This window comes from Oncorhynchus mykiss, chromosome 1, assembly GCF_013265735.2.
Source record: "Oncorhynchus mykiss isolate Arlee chromosome 1, USDA_OmykA_1.1, whole genome shotgun sequence".
Taxonomy (NCBI): Eukaryota; Metazoa; Chordata; class Actinopteri; order Salmoniformes; family Salmonidae; genus Oncorhynchus; species Oncorhynchus mykiss.
Window position 1 is genome coordinate 12,005,687 of NC_048565.1, and position 21,524 is coordinate 12,027,210.

At 40.6% G+C, this 21,524-nt stretch overlaps 1 protein-coding gene across 1 annotated transcript in view; it reads left to right on the top strand.

Annotated features, from left to right (window-relative positions):
- Positions 1-19,390, top strand: part of LOC110534688 (prolyl 3-hydroxylase 2) — a 102,501-nt gene extending 83,111 nt beyond the window's left edge. The window contains exons 6-15 of the mRNA XM_021619656.2: positions 1,469-1,558; positions 1,958-1,998; positions 2,503-2,594; positions 3,004-3,131; positions 10,815-10,910; positions 13,445-13,595; positions 14,199-14,316; positions 15,810-15,885; positions 16,016-16,156; positions 17,961-19,390. Of these exons, the coding sequence (XP_021475331.1) occupies positions 1,469-1,558; positions 1,958-1,998; positions 2,503-2,594; positions 3,004-3,131; positions 10,815-10,910; positions 13,445-13,595; positions 14,199-14,316; positions 15,810-15,885; positions 16,016-16,156; positions 17,961-18,062 (1,035 nt within the window). The 3' untranslated portion in view covers positions 18,063-19,390. The remainder of the gene's footprint in view (positions 1-1,468; positions 1,559-1,957; positions 1,999-2,502; positions 2,595-3,003; positions 3,132-10,814; positions 10,911-13,444; positions 13,596-14,198; positions 14,317-15,809; positions 15,886-16,015; positions 16,157-17,960) is intronic.
- The last annotated feature ends 2,134 nt before the right edge of the window (positions 19,391-21,524 follow it).

Genomic DNA, 21,524 nt, shown 5'->3' on the forward strand with positions numbered 1-21,524 from the left:
TCTCTCCCTCTGCTCTCTCTCTCCCTCCCCCCCTTTCTCCCTCTCTCATATCTCTCTCCATCTCTCGGTCTCTCTCTCTCTCTCTGTCGCTCTCTTTATTTCCCCCTTTCTCCCTCTCTCTCTCTGTCTCTCTCTCTCCTCTCTCTCTCCCTCTCCCCCTTTCTCCCTCTATTGCGCTCTCTCTCTCTCTCTCTTTTTCTCTCTCCTGCTCTCTCTCTCTCTCTCTCTCTCCTGCTCTCTCTCTCTCCTGCTCTCTCTCTCTCTCTCCTGCTCTCCCTCTCTCTCTCTCTCTCACTCTCTCCTGCTTTCTCTCTCTCTCTCCTGCTCTCTCTCTCTCTCTCCTGCTCTCTCTTTTTCTCTCTCCTGCTCTCTCTCTCTCTCTCTTTTTCTCTCTCCTGCGCTCTCTCTCTCTCTTTTTCTCTCTCCTGCGCTCTCTCTCTCTCTCTTTTTCTCTCTCTCTCTCTCTCTCTCTTTTTCTCTCTCCTGCGCTCTCTCTCTCTCTTTTTCTCTCTCCTTCTCGCTCTCTCTCTTTTTCTCTCTCCTTCTCGCTCTCTCTCTTTTTCTCTCTCCTGCTCTCTCTCTCTCTCTTTTTCTCTCTCCTGCTCTCTCTCTCTCTCCTGCTCTCTCTCTCTCTCCTGCTCTCTCTCTCTCTCTCTCTCTCTCTCTCTCTCTCTCTCCCTCTCTCTCTCTCCTGCTCTCTCTCTCTCTCTCTCTCTCTCCTCTCTCTCTCTCTCCTGCTCTCTCTCTCTCTCTCTCTCTCTGGGGACTCAGGGACCTCATTTACTCAGTATAGAGCAGTAGAGAGCTGTGGTCTGCCTCCCTGCCAAATAGACCTTTCAGCAACAGGGAATAGGGGGAAATCATGTCCCAATACCCACAGAAACAATTTAGGAGCTGTTTGCATTACGGGTGAAAAGAGGATTTTTCTGGAAACCACAAACTGCTGCTCGGGTTTCATAACAAAGCGTCACTCCTTTTCGTCTATTGCAGATCTTCGCCCATTCTTTCTCCCTCTCCTCTTCTCCTACTCCCAGCTACTATAATGTCCAAGACGAGACTTTTTTTCCAAGACAATACTTTTTATCGGGTCAGGTCCATGCTTAAGAGGCGTCAGGCTGCGTTCCAGCCGCTCCAGTCACAGCAGTCCTCCTTTAAGGCCCTGCCAACTAGTAAAAAGCTCATCTGTGAAATGCTGAGATGGCAATATAGTACAGCCATTGGGTTCATCACTGAGGAGAGGAGAGGATGGTACCCCCCACTGGGTCAGGCCTGTAGGATGCTTGGCAGCTGAAAAGGAAGCGGTATTAGGGTAGGGATGTACGTACAGTGCTATAGTACTACAGATGTGTAGTGGTTAGGGACATGGTCTTCCTAAATGTTATGCTTCAAGGGAGATTCAGTAGCTAGGTAATGTGCTAAGTCAAAATGAATTGTACCTGTGGAGATGAACAGCCCAGTGTGTCTCCAGAAGGCTGAGTGGTACCTGCGGCGCCATGAGCAGGAGCTGGAGCTACTGATGATCGGCAGTGACAACATGCACGTGGAGCTTACAGAGGGGGTGAGTAGTATGCTGAGGACCAATGGCAAAGTAGCTTCTTATTGGAACTCTTTGGGCTGTCTGTAAAACTTGTGAATGGCTTTCCTGACTAATGACAGAGCTTGGGCCGTATGAAGCGTCTCAGAGTAGGAGCGCTGATTTAGGATCAGTTTTTGCTTTTTAGATGATAAAATGAATAAGATAGCATGGATGGAGGAGGACCAGATCCTAGATCAGCACTCCTACTCTGAGACACTTGATTCATAGTGTGCAGCACAGTAACAGGTGCCTGGTAGTTACACCATTACTCTCTCAGCACACAGCACCACCTGGTGGTCATGATGGATAACCATTGGTGCTGTGTACTGCATCATTTCCATGTTGTGGACATTTTCTGATCTGTCAATGTTTTACTTGTAGCATTATTGGACCAGCACAGGAGGCAGAGAGGATTCTAACCGGTGAGCAAGCCCTGAAATATCCCCTTGGAAATGTTCAATAGTTCTAATATTTTTTAAAAATTGTTTAGCTTACAAAGATATGCGTTTTACATAGACCATTAGTAAAACCAGGCTGTATCACATCAGGCTGTGATTGGGCGTCCCATAGGGTGGCGCACAATTGGCCCAGCGTCGTCCGGGTTTGGCCACAGCAGGCCGTCATTGTGAATAAGAATTTGTTCTTAACTGACTTGCCTAGTTAAATAAAGGTTAAGTAAGGAATCTATCTATCTGAATACTTCAATATGTGGTACTTTGAACTGCAATACTATGTCTTGTATAAGATTGCACTGACATCTACTGCATACTTCTAGTATGGCAGCCTATATGATGTCACTAGTCTCGTAGTTACTCCCATGTAAAAGACCTTGAGGCAAAGAACGGTGTATTTCAGCTGTATTGATGGTCTCCGCCTTATTTAAATGAACTTGATGTACTGACTCTGTTCTTCCATTCCCCCTGCAGGATCCCTTCTGGTACTGATGGATGGATGGAGTACGTGCCCATCTCAGAGAAGAAGAACTTCACCCTGGCCCCGCCACAGGAGCTCAGAGAAGGTACGACCACATACTCTGTTCTCTTCACAACTGCTCAAATGTAATGGAATTATTCCATCCATTAAGCTCATTTTCTCAGTGTATTCATGTGATATTTGAGTGACTAGAACATTACAACAAAATCTATGGACTTAAAAACCTAGCTAAAAAACATGGGCTAGTTGATCTGGACATGTCTGACTAGTTATGAAGAGCTCTCTAAGGTCTGTAATGACTGACATGACAAGAGAAACTGATTATTCACTACCCAGTTTCAAAATGGAAACCTTTGTATTGTACTATTGCAAGAGTCAGTTGAAAGCCGGACGGGGTTCTTTTTTTGTGGGGGGGGCCACAGTTTGGGAACCACCGCCATTGAGGGGTTAACACGTTTCCTGATCCTCTGTGCTGGTCTGCGTGTGTTCTGTAGGAGGGCCCCTGGTGTATGACAGTGTGCAGCTGATCCAGAACTCACAGGCCCTGAACGGAACTCAGAGGGTTCTCCTGGATGATGTCATGTCTGTGGAGGAGTGCGCCGAGCTCAAAAACCTGGCCCATGTAAGATAATTGATATTAAACATATATTAACTGCAGTCGATTCTATGTATTTGATCATATTTACACTGGTTACAGTATCGACAAATACACTGTGTACACAGTGACTGGGTTCATCAGGAAGTGTATAGAGGATGTTGTTCCTACTGTGTCGATTACAACTTATCCAAACCAAAAACAGTTGATAGATGGCAGTATTCACACAAAACTGAAAACGCGAACAACCTCATTGAACCAAAAATCTAATTTTATTGGTCACATACACATGGTTAGCAGATGTTATTGCGAGTGTAGTGAAATGCTTATAGTGTAGTGAAATGCTTAACCACGGCAAGATGACTGGGAATACATGTACAAACAGACCAGCTATGCCCTCCATACGGCAATCAAATAGGCAAAATGACAGTACAGGGACAAAGTGGAGAAGCAGTTCAATGGCTTAGACACGAAACACGTGGCAGGAACTCCATACTACTGACTATAAGGGGAAAGCCAGCCATGTCGCGGACACCGTCGCCTCGCTCCCGGACAAGTTGAACACCTTCACTCTCTTCGAGGAAAACAACACAGTGCCGCGAGGACTGTGGATTCCCGCCGCTCGCGAGGACTGTGGGATCACTGCCTGGCAACTGCACCGCCCACAACCACAGGGCTACAGATGGTGGTGCGGTCAGCCCAACGCCTCACCAGGGGCACACTCCCTGCCCTCCAGAACATCTACAGCACCCGTTGTCACAGGAAGGCCAAGAAGATCATCAAGCCGGGCCTCCGCCCAGCACCCTGTCCTGAACCTTAGTCACTGTTGCTAGCCGGCTATCACCCAGTACTCTACCCTGCACCTTAGAGACTGCTGCCCTGTTTACAAAGTCAATAAACACTGGTCACTTTAATAATGTTTACATACTATTTTACCCACTTCATACTGTATTCTAGTCAAGGCTCATCCTATATATACTATACACCTTTTCTATCCACATATTGTCCATACTGTCTATACACACCATTCACATACATACACTACATGGCCAAAGTATGTGGACACCTGCTCGTCGAACATCTCATTCCAAAATCATGGGAATTAATATGAAGTTGGTCCCACCCTTTGCTGCTATAACAGCCTCCACTCTTCTGGGAAGGCTTTCCACTAGATGTTGGAACATTGCTGCGGGGACTTGCTTCCATTCAGCCACGAGCATTAGTGAGGTCGGGCAACTGATGTTGGACGATTAGGCCTGTCTCGCAGTTGGCGTTCTAATTCCTCCCAAAGGTGTTCGATGGGGTTGAGGTCAGGGCTCTGTGCAGGCCAGTCAAGTTCTTCCATGCTCGACAAACCATTTCTGTATAGACCTCGCTTTGTGCACGGGGCATTGTCATGCTGAAACAGGAAAGGGCCTCCCCCAAGCTGTTTCCACAAAGTTGGAAGCACAGAATCGTCTAGAATGTCATTGTATGCTGTAGTGTTAAGATTTCCCTTCACTGGAACTAAGGGTTCTAGCCCGAACAACGAAAAACAACCCTAGACCATTATTCCTCCTCCACTAAACTTAACAGTTGGCACTACGCATTCGGGCAGGTAGCGTTCTCCTGGCATCCGCCAAACCCATATTCGTCCGTCAGACTGCCAAATGGTGAAGCATGATGAAGTTTGTGCACAATGTCAATTTCATCCATATGGTTGAACCGTTTAGAAATTACAGCACTTTTTGTACACAGTCCCCCCATTTTAGGGGAACAAAAGTATTGGGACAAATTCACTTGTGAATATGTTTCTAAACACTTCTAAATTAATGTGGATGCTACCATGATTACGGATAATCCTGAATGAATTGTGAATAATAATGGTGAGAAAGTTAGACACCAAATATATACCCCCAAGACATGCTAACCTCTCACCATTACAATAACAGGAGAGGTTAGCATCTTATATCATACCCTCAAGACATGCTAACCTCTCACCATTACAATAACAGGAGAGGTTCGTTTTTTATATCATACCCCCAAGACATGCTAACCTCTCACCATTACAATAACAGGAGAGGTTAGCATCTTATATCATACCCTCAAGACATGCTAACCTCTCACCATTACAATAACAGGAGAGGTTCGTTTTTTATATCATACCCCCAAGACATGCTAACCTCTCACCATTACAATAACAGGGGAGGTTAGCATCTTATACCATACCCCCAAGACATGCTAACCTCTCACCATTACAATAACAGGGGAGGTTAGCATTTTATATCATACCCTCAAGACATGCTAACCTCTCACCATTACAATAACAGGGGAGGTTAGCATTTTATATCATACCCTCAAGACATGCTAACCTCTCACCATTACAATAACAGGGGAGGTTAGCATCATATACCATACCCCCAAGACATGCTAACCTCTCACCATTACAATAACAGAGGAGGTTAGCATCATATACCATACCCCCAAGACATGCTAACCTCTCACCATTACAATAACAGGAGAGTTTAGCATTTTATATCATACCCTCAAGACATGCTAACCTCTCACCATTACAATAACAGGGGAGGTTAGCATTTTGGTGGGGGTATCATATATTGTCTGTAACTCTCCCTTATCACTATTCACAATTCATTCAGGACTATCCATAATCATGGTAGCACCCACATACATGTAGATGTGTTTAGAAACATATTCTATTCACAATAAAAGTGACCCCAAAATGACACAAATGTTTTACCTTTAATTCCTATAGGGCACAAAAACACAACCAAAACAAACAGCAAATTTTGCAACAAATGTATAGAGTCACAAGCTTGATGTAGTCATTGAGTGCTATGAATATGGGACCAAACACTTAACTTTTTACTACTTGAATACACATATAAACATAAGTTAATTTGTCCCAATACGTTTGTTCCCCTAAAATGTACAAAAAGTGATACAATTTCTAAATGGTTCACCTGATATGGATGAGAATACACTAAAAGTAAATCTGACAGTCTGCACTTTAACCTCGTAGTCATTGTTTGAATTCAAATTCAATGTTTAGAAGTATAGAGCCAAAAAAAGAACAAATCCTTCATTGTCCCAATAATTACAGACTGCACTGTACGAATACCGTGCATTCAGAAAGTATTCAAACCCCTTCACTGTTTCCATGTTTTGTTATGTTACAGCCTTATTCTAAAATGGATTCAAAATATTACATATTCACACACAATACCCCGTAATGACAAAGCTAAACTGGTTTTTAGAAATGTTTGCAAATTTATACAAATTAAAAACAGAAATACCTTATTTACATAAATATTCAGACCCTTTGCTATGAGACTTGAAATTGAGGTCAGGTGCATCCTGTTTCCATTGATCAACCTTGAGATGTTTCTACAACTTGATTGGAGTCCACCTGTGGTAAATTCAATTGATTGGACATCATTTGGAAAGGCACACACTTGTCTATCTATATAAGGCCCCACAGTTGACAGTGCATATCAGAGCAAAAGCCAAGCCATGAGGTCAAAGAAATTGTCCGTAGAGCTCCAAGACAGGATTGTGTCGAGGCCATAAAAAATGCCGGACTGCGGTTTGCAACTGCACATGGAGACAAGGATTGTTCTGGAAGGGTATCAAAAAAATGTCTGCAGGATTGAAGGTTCCCAAGAACACAGTGGCCTCCATCATTCTTAAATGGAAGAAGTTTGGAACCACCAAGACTCTTCAAGATTCTCTGGTCTGATGAAACCAAGATTGAACTATTTGGCCTGAATGCCAAGCATCACGTCTGGAGGGAAAAACCTGGCACCATCCCTATTGTGAAGCATGGTGGTGACAGCATCATGCTGTGGGGATGTTTTTCAGCGGCAGGACTGGGAGACTAGTCAGAATCGAGGCAAAGATGAAGGGAGCAAAGTACAGAGAGTGGCTTTCGGGCAAGGCTCTGAATGTCCTTGAGTGGCCAAGCAAGAGTCCGGATTTGAACCTGATCAAACATCTCTGGAGAGACCGGAAAATAGCTGTGCAGCAACGCTCCCCATCCAACCTGACAGAGCTTGAGAGGATCTGCAGAGAAGAATAGGAGAAACTCCCCAAATATACATTTGTGCCAAGCTTATAGCGTCATACCCAAGAAGACTTGAGACTGTAATTGCTGCCAAAGGTGCTTCAACAAAGTACTGAGTAAAGAGTCTGAATAGTTACAGTTGAAGTTGGAAGTTTACATACACCTTAGCCGAATACATTTGAACTCAGTTTTTCACAATTCCTGACATTTAATCCTAGTAAAAATTCCCTGTTTTAGGTCAGTTAGGATCACCACTTTATTTTAAGAATGTGAAATGTCAAAATAATAGTAGAGATAATTATTTATTTAAGCTTTTATTTCTTTCATCACATTCCCAGTAAGTCAGAAGTTTACATACACTCAATTAGTATTTGGTAGCATTGCCTTTAAATTAATGAACTTGGATCAAACGTTTCGGGTAGCCTTCCACAAGCTTCCCACAATAAGTTGGGTGAATTTTGGCCCATTCCTCCTGACAGAGCTGGTGTAACCGAGTCGTGTTTGTAGGCCTGCTTGCTCGCACACGCTTTATCAGTTCTGCCCACACATGTTCTATAGGATTGAGGTCAGGGCTTTGTGATGGCCACTCTAATACCTTGACTTTGTTGTCCTGAAGCCATTTTGCCACAACTTTGTAAGTATGCTTGGGGTCATTGTACATTTGGAAGACCCATTTGCGACAAAGCTCTAACTTCCTGACTGATGTCTTCAGATGTTGCTTCAATATATCTACATAATTTTCCTACCTCATGATTCCATCCATTTTGTGAAGTCCCACCAGTCCCTCCTGCAGCAAAGCACCCCCACAACCTGATGCTGCCACCCCTGTGCTTCACGGTTGGGATGGTGTTCTTCGGCTTGCAAGCCTCCCCCTTTTTCCTCCAAACATTTATTTTATTTATTTATTTCACCTTTATTTAACCAGGTAGGCAAGTTGAGAACAAGTTCTCATTTACAATTGCGACCTGGCCAAGATAAAGCAAAGCAGTTCGACACATACAACGACACAGAGTTACACATGGAGTAAAACAAACATACAGTCAATAATACAGTATAAACAAGTCTATATACAATGTGAGCAAATGAGGTGAGAAGGGAGGTAAAGGCAAAAAAGGCCATGGTGGCAAGGTAAATACAATATAGCAAGTTAAACACTGGAATGGTAGTTTTGCAATGGAAGAATGTGCAAAGTAGAAATAAAAATAATGGGGTGCAAAGGAGCAAAATAAATAAATTAATTAAATACAGTTGGGAAAGAGGTAGTTGTTTGGGCTAAATTATAGGTGGGCTATGTACAGGTGCAGTAATCTGTGAGCTGCTCTGACAGTTGGTGCTTAAAGCTAGTGAGGGAGATAAGTGTTTCCAGTTTCAGAGATTTTTGTAGTTCGTTCCAGTCATTGGCAGCAGAGAACTGGAAAGAGAGGCGGCCAAAGAAAGAATTGGTTTTGGGGGTGACTAGAGAGATATACCTGCTGGAGCGTGTGCTACAGGTGGGAGATGCTATGGTGACCAGCGAGCTGAGATAAGGGGGGACTTTACCTAGCAGGGTCTTGTAGATGACATGGAGCCAGTGGGTTTGGCGACGAGTATGAAGCGAGGGCCAGCCAACGAGAGCGTACAGGTCGCAATGGTGGGTAGTATATGGGGCTTTGGTGACAAAACGGATTGCACTGTGATAGACCGCATCCAATTTGTTGAGTAGGGTATTGGAGGCTATTTTGTAAATGACATCGCCAAAGTCGAGGATTGGTAGGATGGTCAGTTTTACAAGGGTATGTTTGGCAGCATGAGTGAAGGATGCTTTGTTGCGAAATAGGAAGCCAATTCTAGATTTAACTTTGGATTGGAGATGTTTGATATGGGTCTGGAAGGAGAGTTTACAGTCTAACCAGACACCTAAGTATTTGTAGTTGTCCACGTATTCTAAGTCAGAGCCGTCCAGAGTAGTGATGCTGTTGGACAGGCGGGTAGGTGCAGGTAGCGATCGGTTGAAGAGCATGCATTTAGTTTTACTTGTATTTAAGAGCAATTGGAGGCCACGGAAGGAGAGTTGTATGGTATTGAAGCTTGCCTGGAGGGTTGTTAACACAGTGTCCAAAGAAGGGCCGGAAGTATACAGAATGGTGTCGTCTGCGTAGAGGTGGATCAGAGACTCACCAGCAGCAAGAGCGACCTCATTGATGTATACAGAGAAGAGAGTCGGTCCAAGAATTGAACCCTGTGGCACCCCCATAGAGACTGCCAGAGGTCCGGACAACAGACCCTCCGATTTGGCACACTGAACTCTATCAGAGAAGTAGTTGGTGAACCAGGCAAGGCAATCATAACGATGGCCAAACAGTTCTATTTTTGTTTCATCAGACCAGAGGACATTTCTCTAAAAAGTATGATCTTTGTACCCATGTGCAGTTGCAAACCGTAGTCTGGCTTTTTTTATGGTGGTTTTGGAGCAGTGGCTTCTTCCTTGCTCGTTTTACTGGGGATATAGATACTTTTGTACCTGTTTCCTCCAGCATCTTCACAAGGTCCTTTGCTGTTGTTCTGGGATTGATTTGCACTGTTTGCACCAAAGTACGTTCATCTCTAGGAGACAGAACGCCTCTCCTTCCTGAGCGGTATGGCGGATGCATGGTCCCATGGTGTTCATACTTGCGTACTATTGTTTGTACAGATGAACGTGGTACCTTCAGGCGTTTGGAAATTGCTCCCAAGGATGAACCAGACTTGTGGAGGTCTACGCTTTATTTTCTGAGGTCTTGGCTGATTTCTTTTGATTTTTCCATGATGTCAAGCAAAGAGGCACTGAGTTTGAAGGCCTTGAAATACATCCACAGGTACACCTCCAATTGACTCAAATTATGTCAGTTAGCCTATCAGAAGCTTCTAAAGCCATGACATAGTTTTCTGGAATTTTCTAAGCTGTTAAAGGCATAGTCAACTTAGTGTATGTAAACTTCTGACCACCTGGATGTGTGATACAATGAATTATAAGTGAAATAATCTGTCTGTAAACAATTGTTGTAAAAATGACTTGTCATGCACATAACCAACTTGCCAAAACAATAGTTTGTTAACAAGAAATTTGTGGAGTGGTTGAAAAATGAGTTTTAATGACTCCAACCTAAGTGTATGTAAACTTCCGACTTCAACTATATGTAAATGAGGTATTTAAGTTTTGTATTTTTATTTTTTTTACATAAATTAGTCAAATTCAAAAACCTATTTTTGCTTAGTCATTATGGGGTATTGTGTGTACATTGATGAGGGGGATAAAACATGTTTTAAATAAAGCTGTAACGTATTAAAATGTGGAAAAATTCAAAGGGTCTGAATTCTTTCCAAAGGCACAGTTGACAGCATTTGGATTTATTGTTACAGTGCTATTTATTTTAATTGTATTTGTGCCTATATTTCAATATTTCTTCCTTTTTAAATGTTGTATTATTTGTGTACTTGTTTGATGTTGTATTGCATTGTTAGGAGCTAGTAACATAAGCATGTTGCTGCACCCGCTATAACACCTGCTAAACTGGGTACACCACCGATAAACTTTGATTTGTGATTTAACATGTTTACATTTTACATCGTCATTGACACGTTATCATTGTCATGAGTGCAGGGGTTTATGCGTCTCTGTGTTTGGTCCACAGACTATCACTATGGCAGGAGATGGATACAGAGGGAAGATGTCTCCTCACACACCCAACGAGAGGTTTGAGGGAGCCACTGTGTTAAAAGCACTGCAGGTAAGCAAGCTTCTATACAGAGAGACACATTGGAGGAGATAAAACGAGCCTCCGTTTGAAACCAGATAGTAATGATTACATTATGAACACTTAACACTTCATTTGTATTGCCCTTTTGATATAATAATCTCTCAGTAACAGTCTTTTCTTGACGTTATCAAAAGTATCTTTCAGTACCTTAGTGGGCAACTAGAGAATATGTTGAAGTGAATGTTTATACCATGTTTCTACTGTGTTTTACCATATTTTACTGTGTTTTACCATGTTTCTACTGGGTTTTACCATGTTTCTACTGTGTTTTACCATGTTTTTACTGTTCTACCACGTTTCTACTGTGTTTTACCATGTTTCTACTGTGTTTTACCATGTTTATACTGTGTTTTACCACGTTTCTACTGTGTTTTACCATGTTTCTACTGTGTTTTACCATGTTTCTACTGTGTTTTACCATGTTTCTACTGTTCTACTGTGTTTTACCATGTTTCTACTGTTCTACTGTGTTTTACCATGTTTCTACTGTGTTTTACCATGTTTCTACTGTGTTTTACCACGTTTCTACTGTGTTTTACCATGTTTCTACTGTGTTTTACCATGTTTCTACTGTTCTACCACGTTTATACTGTGTTTTACCACGTTTCTACTGTGTTACCATGTTTCTACTGTTCTACTGTGTTTTACCACGTTTCTACTGTGTTTTACCATGTTTCTACTGTGTTTTACCATGTTTCTACTGTGTTTTACCATGTTTTTACTGTTCTACCACGTTTCTACTGTGTTTTACCATGTTTCTACTGTGTTTTACCATGTTTCTACTGTTCTACCATGTTTCTACTGTGTTTTACCATGTTTCTACTGTTCTACCACGTTTCTACTGTGTTTTACCACGTTTCTACTGTTTCTACTGTGTTTTACCATGTTTCTACTGTGTTTTACCATGTTTTTACTGTGTTTTACCATGTTTCTACTGTGTTTTACCATGTTTTTACTGTGTTTTACCATGTTTCTACTGTGTTTTACCATGTTTCTACTGTGTTTTACCATGTTTTTACTGTGTTTTACCATGTTTCTACTGTTCTACCACGTTTCTACTGTGTTTTACCACGTTTCTACTGTTTCTACTGTGTTTTACCATGTTTCTACTGTGTTTTACCATGTTTTTACTGTGTTTTACCATGTTTCTACTGTGTTTTACCATGTTTTTACCATGTTTTACCATGTTTCTACTGTGTTTTACCATGTTTTTACCATGTTTTACCACGTTTCTACTGTGTTTTACCACATTTCTACTGTGTTACCATATTTTACTGTGTTTTACCATGTTTCTACTGTTCTACTGTGTTTTACCACGTTTCTACTGTGTTTTACCATGTTTCTACTGTTCTACTGTGTTTACCATGTTTCTACTGTGTTTTACCATGCTTCTACTGTGTTTTACCACGTTTCTACTGTGTTTTACCATGTTTCTACTGTGTTTTACCATGTTTCTACTGTTCTACCACGTTTCTACTGTGTTTTACCACGTTTCTACTGTGTTACCATATTTTACTGTGTTTTACCATGTTTCTACTGTGTTTTACCATGTTTTTACTGTGTTTTACCATGTTTCTACTGTGTTTTACCATGTTTCTACTGTGTTTTACCATGTTTTTACTGTGTTTTACCATGTTTCTACTGTTCTACCACGTTTCTACTGTGTTTTACCACGTTTCTACTGTTTCTACTGTGTTTTACCATGTTTCTACTGTGTTTTACCATGTTTCTACTGTGTTTTACCATGTTTTTACTGTGTTTTACCATGTTTCTACTGTTCTACCACGTTTCTACTGTGTTTTACCACGTTTCTACTGTTTCTACTGTGTTTTACCATGTTTCTACTGTGTTTTACCATGTTTTTACTGTGTTTTACCATGTTTCTACTGTGTTTTACCATGTTTTTACTGTGTTTTACCATGTTTCTACTGTTCTACCACGTTTCTACTGTGTTTTACCACGTTTCTACTGTTTCTACTGTGTTTTACCATGTTTCTACTGTGTTTTACCATGTTTTTACTGTGTTTTACCATGTTTCTACTGTTCTACCACGTTTCTACTGTGTTTTACCACGTTTCTACTGTTTCTACTGTGTTTTACCATGTTTCTACTGTGTTTTACCATGTTTTTACTGTGTTTTACCATGTTTCTACTGTGTTTTACCATGTTTTTACTGTGTTTTACCATGTTTCTACTGTTCTACCACGTTTCTACTGTGTTTTACCATGTTTCTACTGTTTCTACTGTGTTTTACCATGTTTCTACTGTGTTTTACCATGTTTGTACTGTGTTTTACCATGTTTCTACTGTTCTACCACGTTTCTACTGTGTTTTACCACGTTTCTACTGTGTTTTACCATGTTTCTACTGTGTTTTACCATGTTTTTACTGTGTTTTACCATGTTTCTACTGTGTTTTACCATGTTTTTACTGTGTTTTACCATGTTTATACTGTTTCTGCTGTGTTTTGTTTCTACAATGTTGTTACTGTGTTTTACTTTCAGTACGGCTATGAGGGCCGTGTCCCTCTGAAGAGCGCTCGTCTGTTTTATGACGTCAGCGAGAGGGCAAGGCGCATCATCGAGTCTTACTTCCTGCTCAACTCAACACTTCACTTCTCCTACACACACCTGGTGTGCCGTACCGCCATCACAGGTGAGCCAATTTCCCAGTGACCATGTCTTGTCCTAGAGGACATGTTTGATATTGCAGGCATATGTTAAATGATTGATCGACAAATCACCTTGCATCATACATAACTTATTTAATTATTTATAGATCAGTCACAATTTACCCACAATGCATCACATAATTGATGCTCTCAAACATGCCCATTGATTATTGTATCAAATATCTGTTGTTGAGTTCCTGCCCGACTAGATTTGTAGGCATTGCATCAATCAATGGTTGCGTTCCATGTCATTGACGGTGCTGTCGAGCATCAGATGGCTGTATCCTTTGATATAGCTGATATGTTAAATACCAATCCAGGCGTTGTAGGATCTGGCATGCGTCTGCAATGTAGTCGGGTAGGAACTTGACCCATATCAAACTTTCCTTATAATGTCATATAACTTTGAACATCATGTGAATTTCAGCATGTTGGTTCAGTCAAATTTGGTTTGTTTGCCTCTGTGGAGGTTAAGTAAACTTAGTCTGTTTTGGGGTTTATAAAGTTGATCTCTGTTTGGTGTTAATAAAGTTGATCTCTGTTTGGTTCTTTTTGGTGTTAATAAAGTTGATCTCTGTTTGGTTCAGGGCAACAGGACCATAGAAATGACTTGAGCCATCCCATCCACGCTGACAACTGTCTGTTAGACCCAGAGGCCAACGAGTGCTGGAAAGAAGCACCAGCCTACACCTACAGAGACTACAGGTTAGGGCTTATACCTTAAGCAATAAGGCCCGAGGGGGTGTGGTATATGGCCAATATACCACGTCTAAGGGCTGTTCTTAGGTACACCGCGTTGCTTCGTGCCTGGACACAGCCCTTAGCCGTGGTATATTGGCCATATATCACAAACCCCTGAGGTACCTTAATGCAATTATAAACGGGTTACCATCGTAATTAGAGCAGTAAAAATAACTGTTTTGTCATACCCATGGTATAACGTCTGATATACCACGGCTTTCAGCCAATCAGCATTCAGGGCTCAAACCACCCAGTTTATAATGCATGTTAGGGTTGAAGCTTAGCTCTGGTCCAAGGCTAAGTTGCTTCCTAACTACACTGAACCAAAATTGAAATGCAACATGCAATAATTTCAGATTTTACTGAGTTACAGTTCATATGAGGAAATCAGTCTATTTAAATACATTCATTTGGCCCTAATCTATGGTAATCTACAGATATGCATCTGTTGGTCACAAATACATTTGTTTTTAAAAGGTAGTTGCGTGGATGAGAAAAGTAGTCGGTATCTGAAGAGACCACCATTTGCCTCATGCAGTGCGACACATGTCCTTTGTGTATGGTTTGATCAGGCTTTTGACTGTGGCCTGTGGAATGTTGTCCCACTCCTCTTCAATGGCTGTGTGAAGTTGCTGGATATTGGCATGAACTGGAAAATGCTGTTGTATACGTTGATCCAGAGCATCCCAAACATGCTCTACGTGTGACATGTCTGGTGAGTATGCAGGCCATGGAAGAACTGGGACATTTTCAGCTTCCAAGAATTGTGTCCAGATCCTTGCAACATGAGGCTGTGCATTATCATGCTGAAACATGAGGTGGTGGCGGCGGATGAATGGCACGTCAATGGGCCTCAGGATCTCGTCATGGTATCTCTGTGCATTCAAATTGCCATCAATAAAATGCAATTGTGTTAGTTGTCTGTAGCTTATGCCTGCCCAAACCATAACCCTACCACCAACATGGGGCACTCTGTTCACAACGTTGACATCAGCAAACTGCGCGCCCACATGACGCCATACATTTGAGAAATAAGCTTTTTCTTTTTTTGCATTGTGTTGTGTGTCAAAACTGCACATTTTAGATTGTCTTTTTATTGTCCACAGCACAAGGTGCACCTGTGTAATGATCATGCTGTTTTAATCAGATTCTTGATATGCCACACCTGTCAGGTGGATGGATTATCTTGGCAAAGGAGAAATGCTCACTAACAGGGATGTAAACAAATATTTGTGCACAACATTTGAGAGAAATTTACTTTTTGTGCATATGCAACATTTCTGGGATCTTTTATTTCAGCTCATGAAACATGGGACCAACACTGTCCATGTAACATTTATATTTTTTGTTCAGTATACATTGAAATCTACTCATGCTACCAATGGCACCATACTATACCATTACCTAGTGTTCAATAAGCATGGCTATAATACCAATGGTTTTCATTGTGTTCTCAGTGCTCTGTTGTACCTGAACGGAGACTTTGAGGGCGGGGAGTTCATCTTCACAGAAATGGATGCCAAAACAGTCACAGTGAGTCCTCTCCCAAGAAGGGACACTTTTTCTTGTCTGTATTTCCTGACATTTTTATTAGTCTTACTATCTTACCCTTTCTTTGTACTTCAGTACTGACCGTGATCTCCCCCTCCTCCTCCTCCCCCAGGCTCAGGTGAAGCCAAAGTGTGGTCGTATGGTGGGCTTCTCGTCCGGAGGGGAGAACCCCCATGGGGTGAGGGCCGTCACCAGGGGGCAGAGGTGTGCCGTGGCCCTGTGGTTCACCTTGGACCCCCTCTTCAGAGAACTGGTAAACTGTCATGATGACCCCATCTATCATAATATCTTCCATAGTGACACATATAGAGGATAGTACATCATGCTATGTGTATTATTGCTTTTTATTTAGGAGTATGTTTATTGGTATTTGTTTAGGAAGATGTTTATTGGTATTTGTTTAGGAAGATGTTTATTGGTATTTGTTTAGGAAGATGTTCATTGGTATTTGTTTAGGAAGATGTTCATTGGTATTTGTTTAGGAAGATGTTTATTGGTATTTGTTTAGGAAGATGTTCATTGGTATTTGTTTAGGAAGATGTTCATTGGTATTTGTTTAGGAAGATGTTTATTGGTATTTGTTTAGGAAGATGTTTATTGGTATTTATTTAGGAAGATGTTTATTGGTATTTGTTTAGGAAGATGTTTATTGGTATTTGTTTAGGAAGATGTTTATTGGTATTTGTTTAGGAAGATGTTCATTGGTATTTGTTTAGGAAGATGTTCATTGGTATTTGTTTAGGAAGATGTTTATTGGTATTTGTTTAGGAAGATGTTCATTGGTATTTATTTAGGAAGATGTTCATTGGTATTTGTTTAGGAAGATGTTTATTGGTATTTGTTTAGGAAGATGTTCATTGGTATTTGTTTAGGAAGATGTTCATTGGTATTTGTTTAGGAAGATGTTCATTGGTATTTGTTTAGGAAGATGTTCATTGGTATTTGTTTAGGAAGATGTTTATTGGTATTTGTTTAGGAAGATGTTCATTGGTATTTATTTAGGAAGATGTTCATTGGTATTTGTTTAGGAAGATGTTTATTGGTATTTGTTTAGGAAGATGTTTATTGGTATTTGTTTAGGAAGATGTTCATTGGTATTTGTTTAGGAAGATGTTCATTGGTATTTGTTTAGGAAGATGTTCATTGGTATTTATTTAGGAAGATGTTTATTGGTATTTGTTTAGGAGTATGTTCATTGGTATTTGTTTAGGAGTATGTTCATTGGTATTTGTTTAGGAAGATGTTCATTGGTATTTGTTTAGGAAGATGTTCATTGGTATTTATTTAGGAAGATGTTTATTGGTATTTGTTTAGGAAGATGTTCATTGGTATTTGTTTAGGAAGATGTTCATTGGTATTTGTTTAGGAAGATGTTCATTGGTATTTATTTAGGAAGATGTTTATTGGTATTTGTTTAGGAAGATGTTCATTGGTATTTGTTTAGGAAGATGTTCATTGGTATTTGTTTAGGAAGATGTTCATTGGTATTTGTTTAGGAAGATGTTCATTGGTATTTGTTTAGGAAGATGTTCATTGGTATTTGTTTAGGAAGATGTTCATTGGTATTTGTTTAGGAAGATGTTTATTGGTATTTGTTTAGGAAGATGTTCATTGGTATTTATTTAGGAAGATGTTCATTGGTATTTGTTTAGGAAGATGTTCATTGGTATTTGTTTAGGAAGATGTTCATTGGTATTTGTTTAGGAAGATGTTCATTGGTATTTGTTTAGGAAGATGTTTATTGGTATTTGTTTAGGAAGATGTTCATTGGTATTTATTTAGGAAGATGTTCATTGGTATTTGTTTAGGAAGATGTTCATTGGTATTTGTTTAGGAAGATGTTCATTGGTATTTGTTTAGGAAGATGTTTATTGGTATTTGTTTAGGAAGATGTTCATTGGTATTTGTTTAGGAAGATGTTCATTGGTATTTGTTTAGGAAGATGTTCATTGGTATTTATTTAGGAAGATGTTCATTGGTATTTATTTAGGAAGATGTTTGTATCATAATACATTGTTCCTATTTTTTCTCCTCCCCCCCCCCCCTCTCTCCTCCAGGAGCGTCTACAGGCTGATGAGGTGGTGCAGGCATTGGACAACCAAAGCAGCCAATCAAAGTGGGACACGAGCCTCAACATCAACCCCAAAGATGAGCTGTAGTAGCCAACCAACACCCAGCTCTGCATCCCCCAAATCTTTATGTCTATTTATTTAATGAAGTTTGGATCAGAACAATTTTATTTTTGTACTGTTTGATGTGCAAGGTTATATCGTTGTTGTTCTTAGTTTTGTTGTCGTCTTGGCTTTAGTGTTGTTGTGATTTTTATTTCTGTAAATGCCAGTACTTGAGTTCCCATTTGGGTCTTAGTTTTTCTCTCTGTTGGGTTGAAACCCAGTCGTTGTACCTCACACTTTAAAGTTTCAGGTAACTTCCAGGTCATTTCCAGGTCACTTCCAGGTCACTTTGTGATGAACTTTAAAGTTTCAGGTAACTTCCAGGTCACTTCCAGGTCATTTCCAGGTCACTTTGTGATTCATATACGAGGTTGTTTCAATACCACCCTGTCCTACATATGTCCAGTTTTTACTGCACTGTGAACCAGCCAAAGAGAAGAAAGCCAGTTGACATTGTTTCTCTCTGTTAGAAAAAATAAATAAATAATGTCTGTTTATGCTTTGGTTTATAACGTTTAAAACATGCACTCATAAAACAATATTTCTTTCAGGCGGTGTGAACACAGTAAATGTTTATCTATTTATTCATTGAAATATTGTCTTGAATATGCATTTACCGAGAGAAAGATGTCGGGCATTATTTTTACAAACAGGGAGCTATAATCCTTTTCAGTGACGGACAGTAATGTCTGATCTTATCTGTCCCGACTTTATGTGCACTTCCTGTTTGTAGTGTGATAAAGACGTCATCCCTCCCTAGCTCTGGTCCATGACGTTAGTGCATCTTACTAGTGTTAGCAAGCCTTAGTAACGCCTCGGACCAGAGCTAATCCCTCCGTTCAGTGTAATCGAACACAGAGTAAGATAACTGTTTACAAGTTAGCTGACACAATGGTGTGTGTTTTAAAGATCGACAGCTGCTATTGCAATTGTCGGCATTTGATATTAGAACCTTTTTAATAAAAGATGTCATTTATTCCTGTTTAAAGGAATTATTATTTTATGGTGGCGTAATAAGTGTCCTTTCCTTTCAAAACGTCCTCATTTCATGGGTAACAATAGACAGGCAGGCACATGCACTGTTATAGTCCAATGGAAAGAATGTGCCTTGTGTGTGTACTGTGATATTTCAATGATACAACTGCTAACTAAATGTAACTTATCATTTTAAGTTAATAGAGTAGGGTTTTAGCTTATCTTTTGATAGGGAGGATGGCCACTTGTGTCTAACTAATATTTAAATATGAATTGCTGTATCCATCTCTGTTGTTGTAATGTGTACTTATAAATTAAAAAGACTATACTGCATAAAATAGTTTCAACTGTGTCCTTTATTTGGGAATGTGTACATTGTTTACAGTTTGTCAACACATTTTAAATAGGTTCAGTTAACAAATATTTAGAGAAGTGGTTTTGGAAAAATGTATTTGAAAATCTAGACATGAATATGACAGCAGTAAATCATTAAATCCTTCAAAGTACTAACTGATTAAACTAAACTTTTTCTATACTGAACAAAAATATAAACAACATGTAAACTGTTGGTCCCATATTTAATGAGCTGAAATAAAAGATGCACGAAATGTTCCATACGCACAAAAAGCTTATTTCTCTCAAATTTTGTGCACAAAATTGTTTACATCCCTGTTAGTGAGCATTTCTCCTTTGCCAAGATAATCCATCCACCTGACAGGTGTGGCATATCAAGAAACTGATTAAACAGCATGATCATTACACAGGTGTACCTTGTGCTGGGGACAACAGGCCACTAAAATGTGCAGTTTTGTCATACAACACAATGCTACAAATGCCTCATGTTTTGGGGGAGCGTGCAATTGGCATGCTAACTGCAGGAATGTCCACCAGAGTTGTCAGAGAATTTTATGTTAATTTCTCTACAATATGCAGCCTCCATCGTTTTAGAGAATTTGGCAGTACCTCCAACCTGCCTCACAACCGCAGACCACATGTAACCACACCAGCCCAGGACCCCCACATCTGGCTTCTTCACCTGCGGGATGGTCTGAGACCTGCAAATCGGAAAGCTGTTGAAACTGGGTTTGCACAACCGAAGAATTTCTGCACAAACTGCCAGAAACCGTCTCAGGGAAGCTCATCTGCGTCCTCACCAGGGTTTTGACCTGACTGCAGCATCTGTACACAGTTCCTGGAAGCTGAAAATGTCACAGTTCTTCCTAGGCCTTAATACTCACCAGACATGTCAGCCATAAAGCACGTTTAGGATGCTCTGGATAAACGTGTACGACAGCGTGTTACAGTTACTGACAATATCCAGCAACTTGGCACAGCGTGAGACAACATTCCACAGGCCACAATCAACATGCTGATCAACTCTATGCAAAGGTGATGTGTCGCCCTGCATGAGGCAAATGTTGGTTACACCTGATACAGTCCTAGTCTGGGTTTTTCTGATCCAAGTCGCAACTTTTTTTTAGGTATCTGTGACCAACAGATGCATATTTGTATTCTGAGTTGTGAAATCCATAGATTATGGCCTAATAAGTTTATTTCAATTGACTGATTTCCTTTTACTGTATGAACTCTAACTCAGTAAAATCTTTGAAATTGTTGAATGTTGAGTTTATTTTTGTTCAGCGAAATTACAAATTATAAATACATTATCGAGCCATCTTTCTTTTTAAATCTCTAACATCTATAGTTATCTATGTCACTACTTAAACTTAAAAACACTTTTGACAAACAATTTAGGGTTTGATTCAATCCGTATCGCCGAAGTTGAATCTAGCCCTTAAAGTTATTATGGGAACAGTAAATCATATCAAATGTATTTATATAGCCCTTCTTACATCAGCTGATATATCAAAGTGCTGTACAGAAACCCAGTCTAAAACCCCAAACAGCAAGCAATGCAGGTGTAGAAGCACGGTGGCTAGGAAAAACTTCCTAGAAAGGCCATAACCTAGGAAAAAACCTAGAGAGGAACCAGGCTCTGAGGGGTGGTCAGTCCTCTTCTGGCTGTGCCGGGTGGAGATTATAACAGAACATGGCCAAAATGTTCATAAATGACCAGCATGGTCAAATAATAGTAATCACAGTGAACAGGTCAGGGTTTCATAGCCGCAGGCAGAACAGTTGTAACTGGAGCAGCAGCACAGCCAGGTGGACTGGGGACAGCAAGGAGTCATCATGCCAGGTAGTCCTGAGGCATGGTCCTAGGGCTCAGGTCCTCTGAGAGAGAGAAAGAAAGAGAGGATTTGAGAGAGCATAGTTAAATTCACACAGGACACCGGATAAGACAGGAGAAATAACAGCAGCAATATGGCTACCCACACTGGGACTGTCTACCCACACTGGGACTGTCTACCCAGACTAGGACTGTCTACCCACACTGGGACTGTCTACCCAGACTAGGACTGTCTACCCACACTGAGACTGTCTACCCACCCTGGGACTGTATACTAGCCC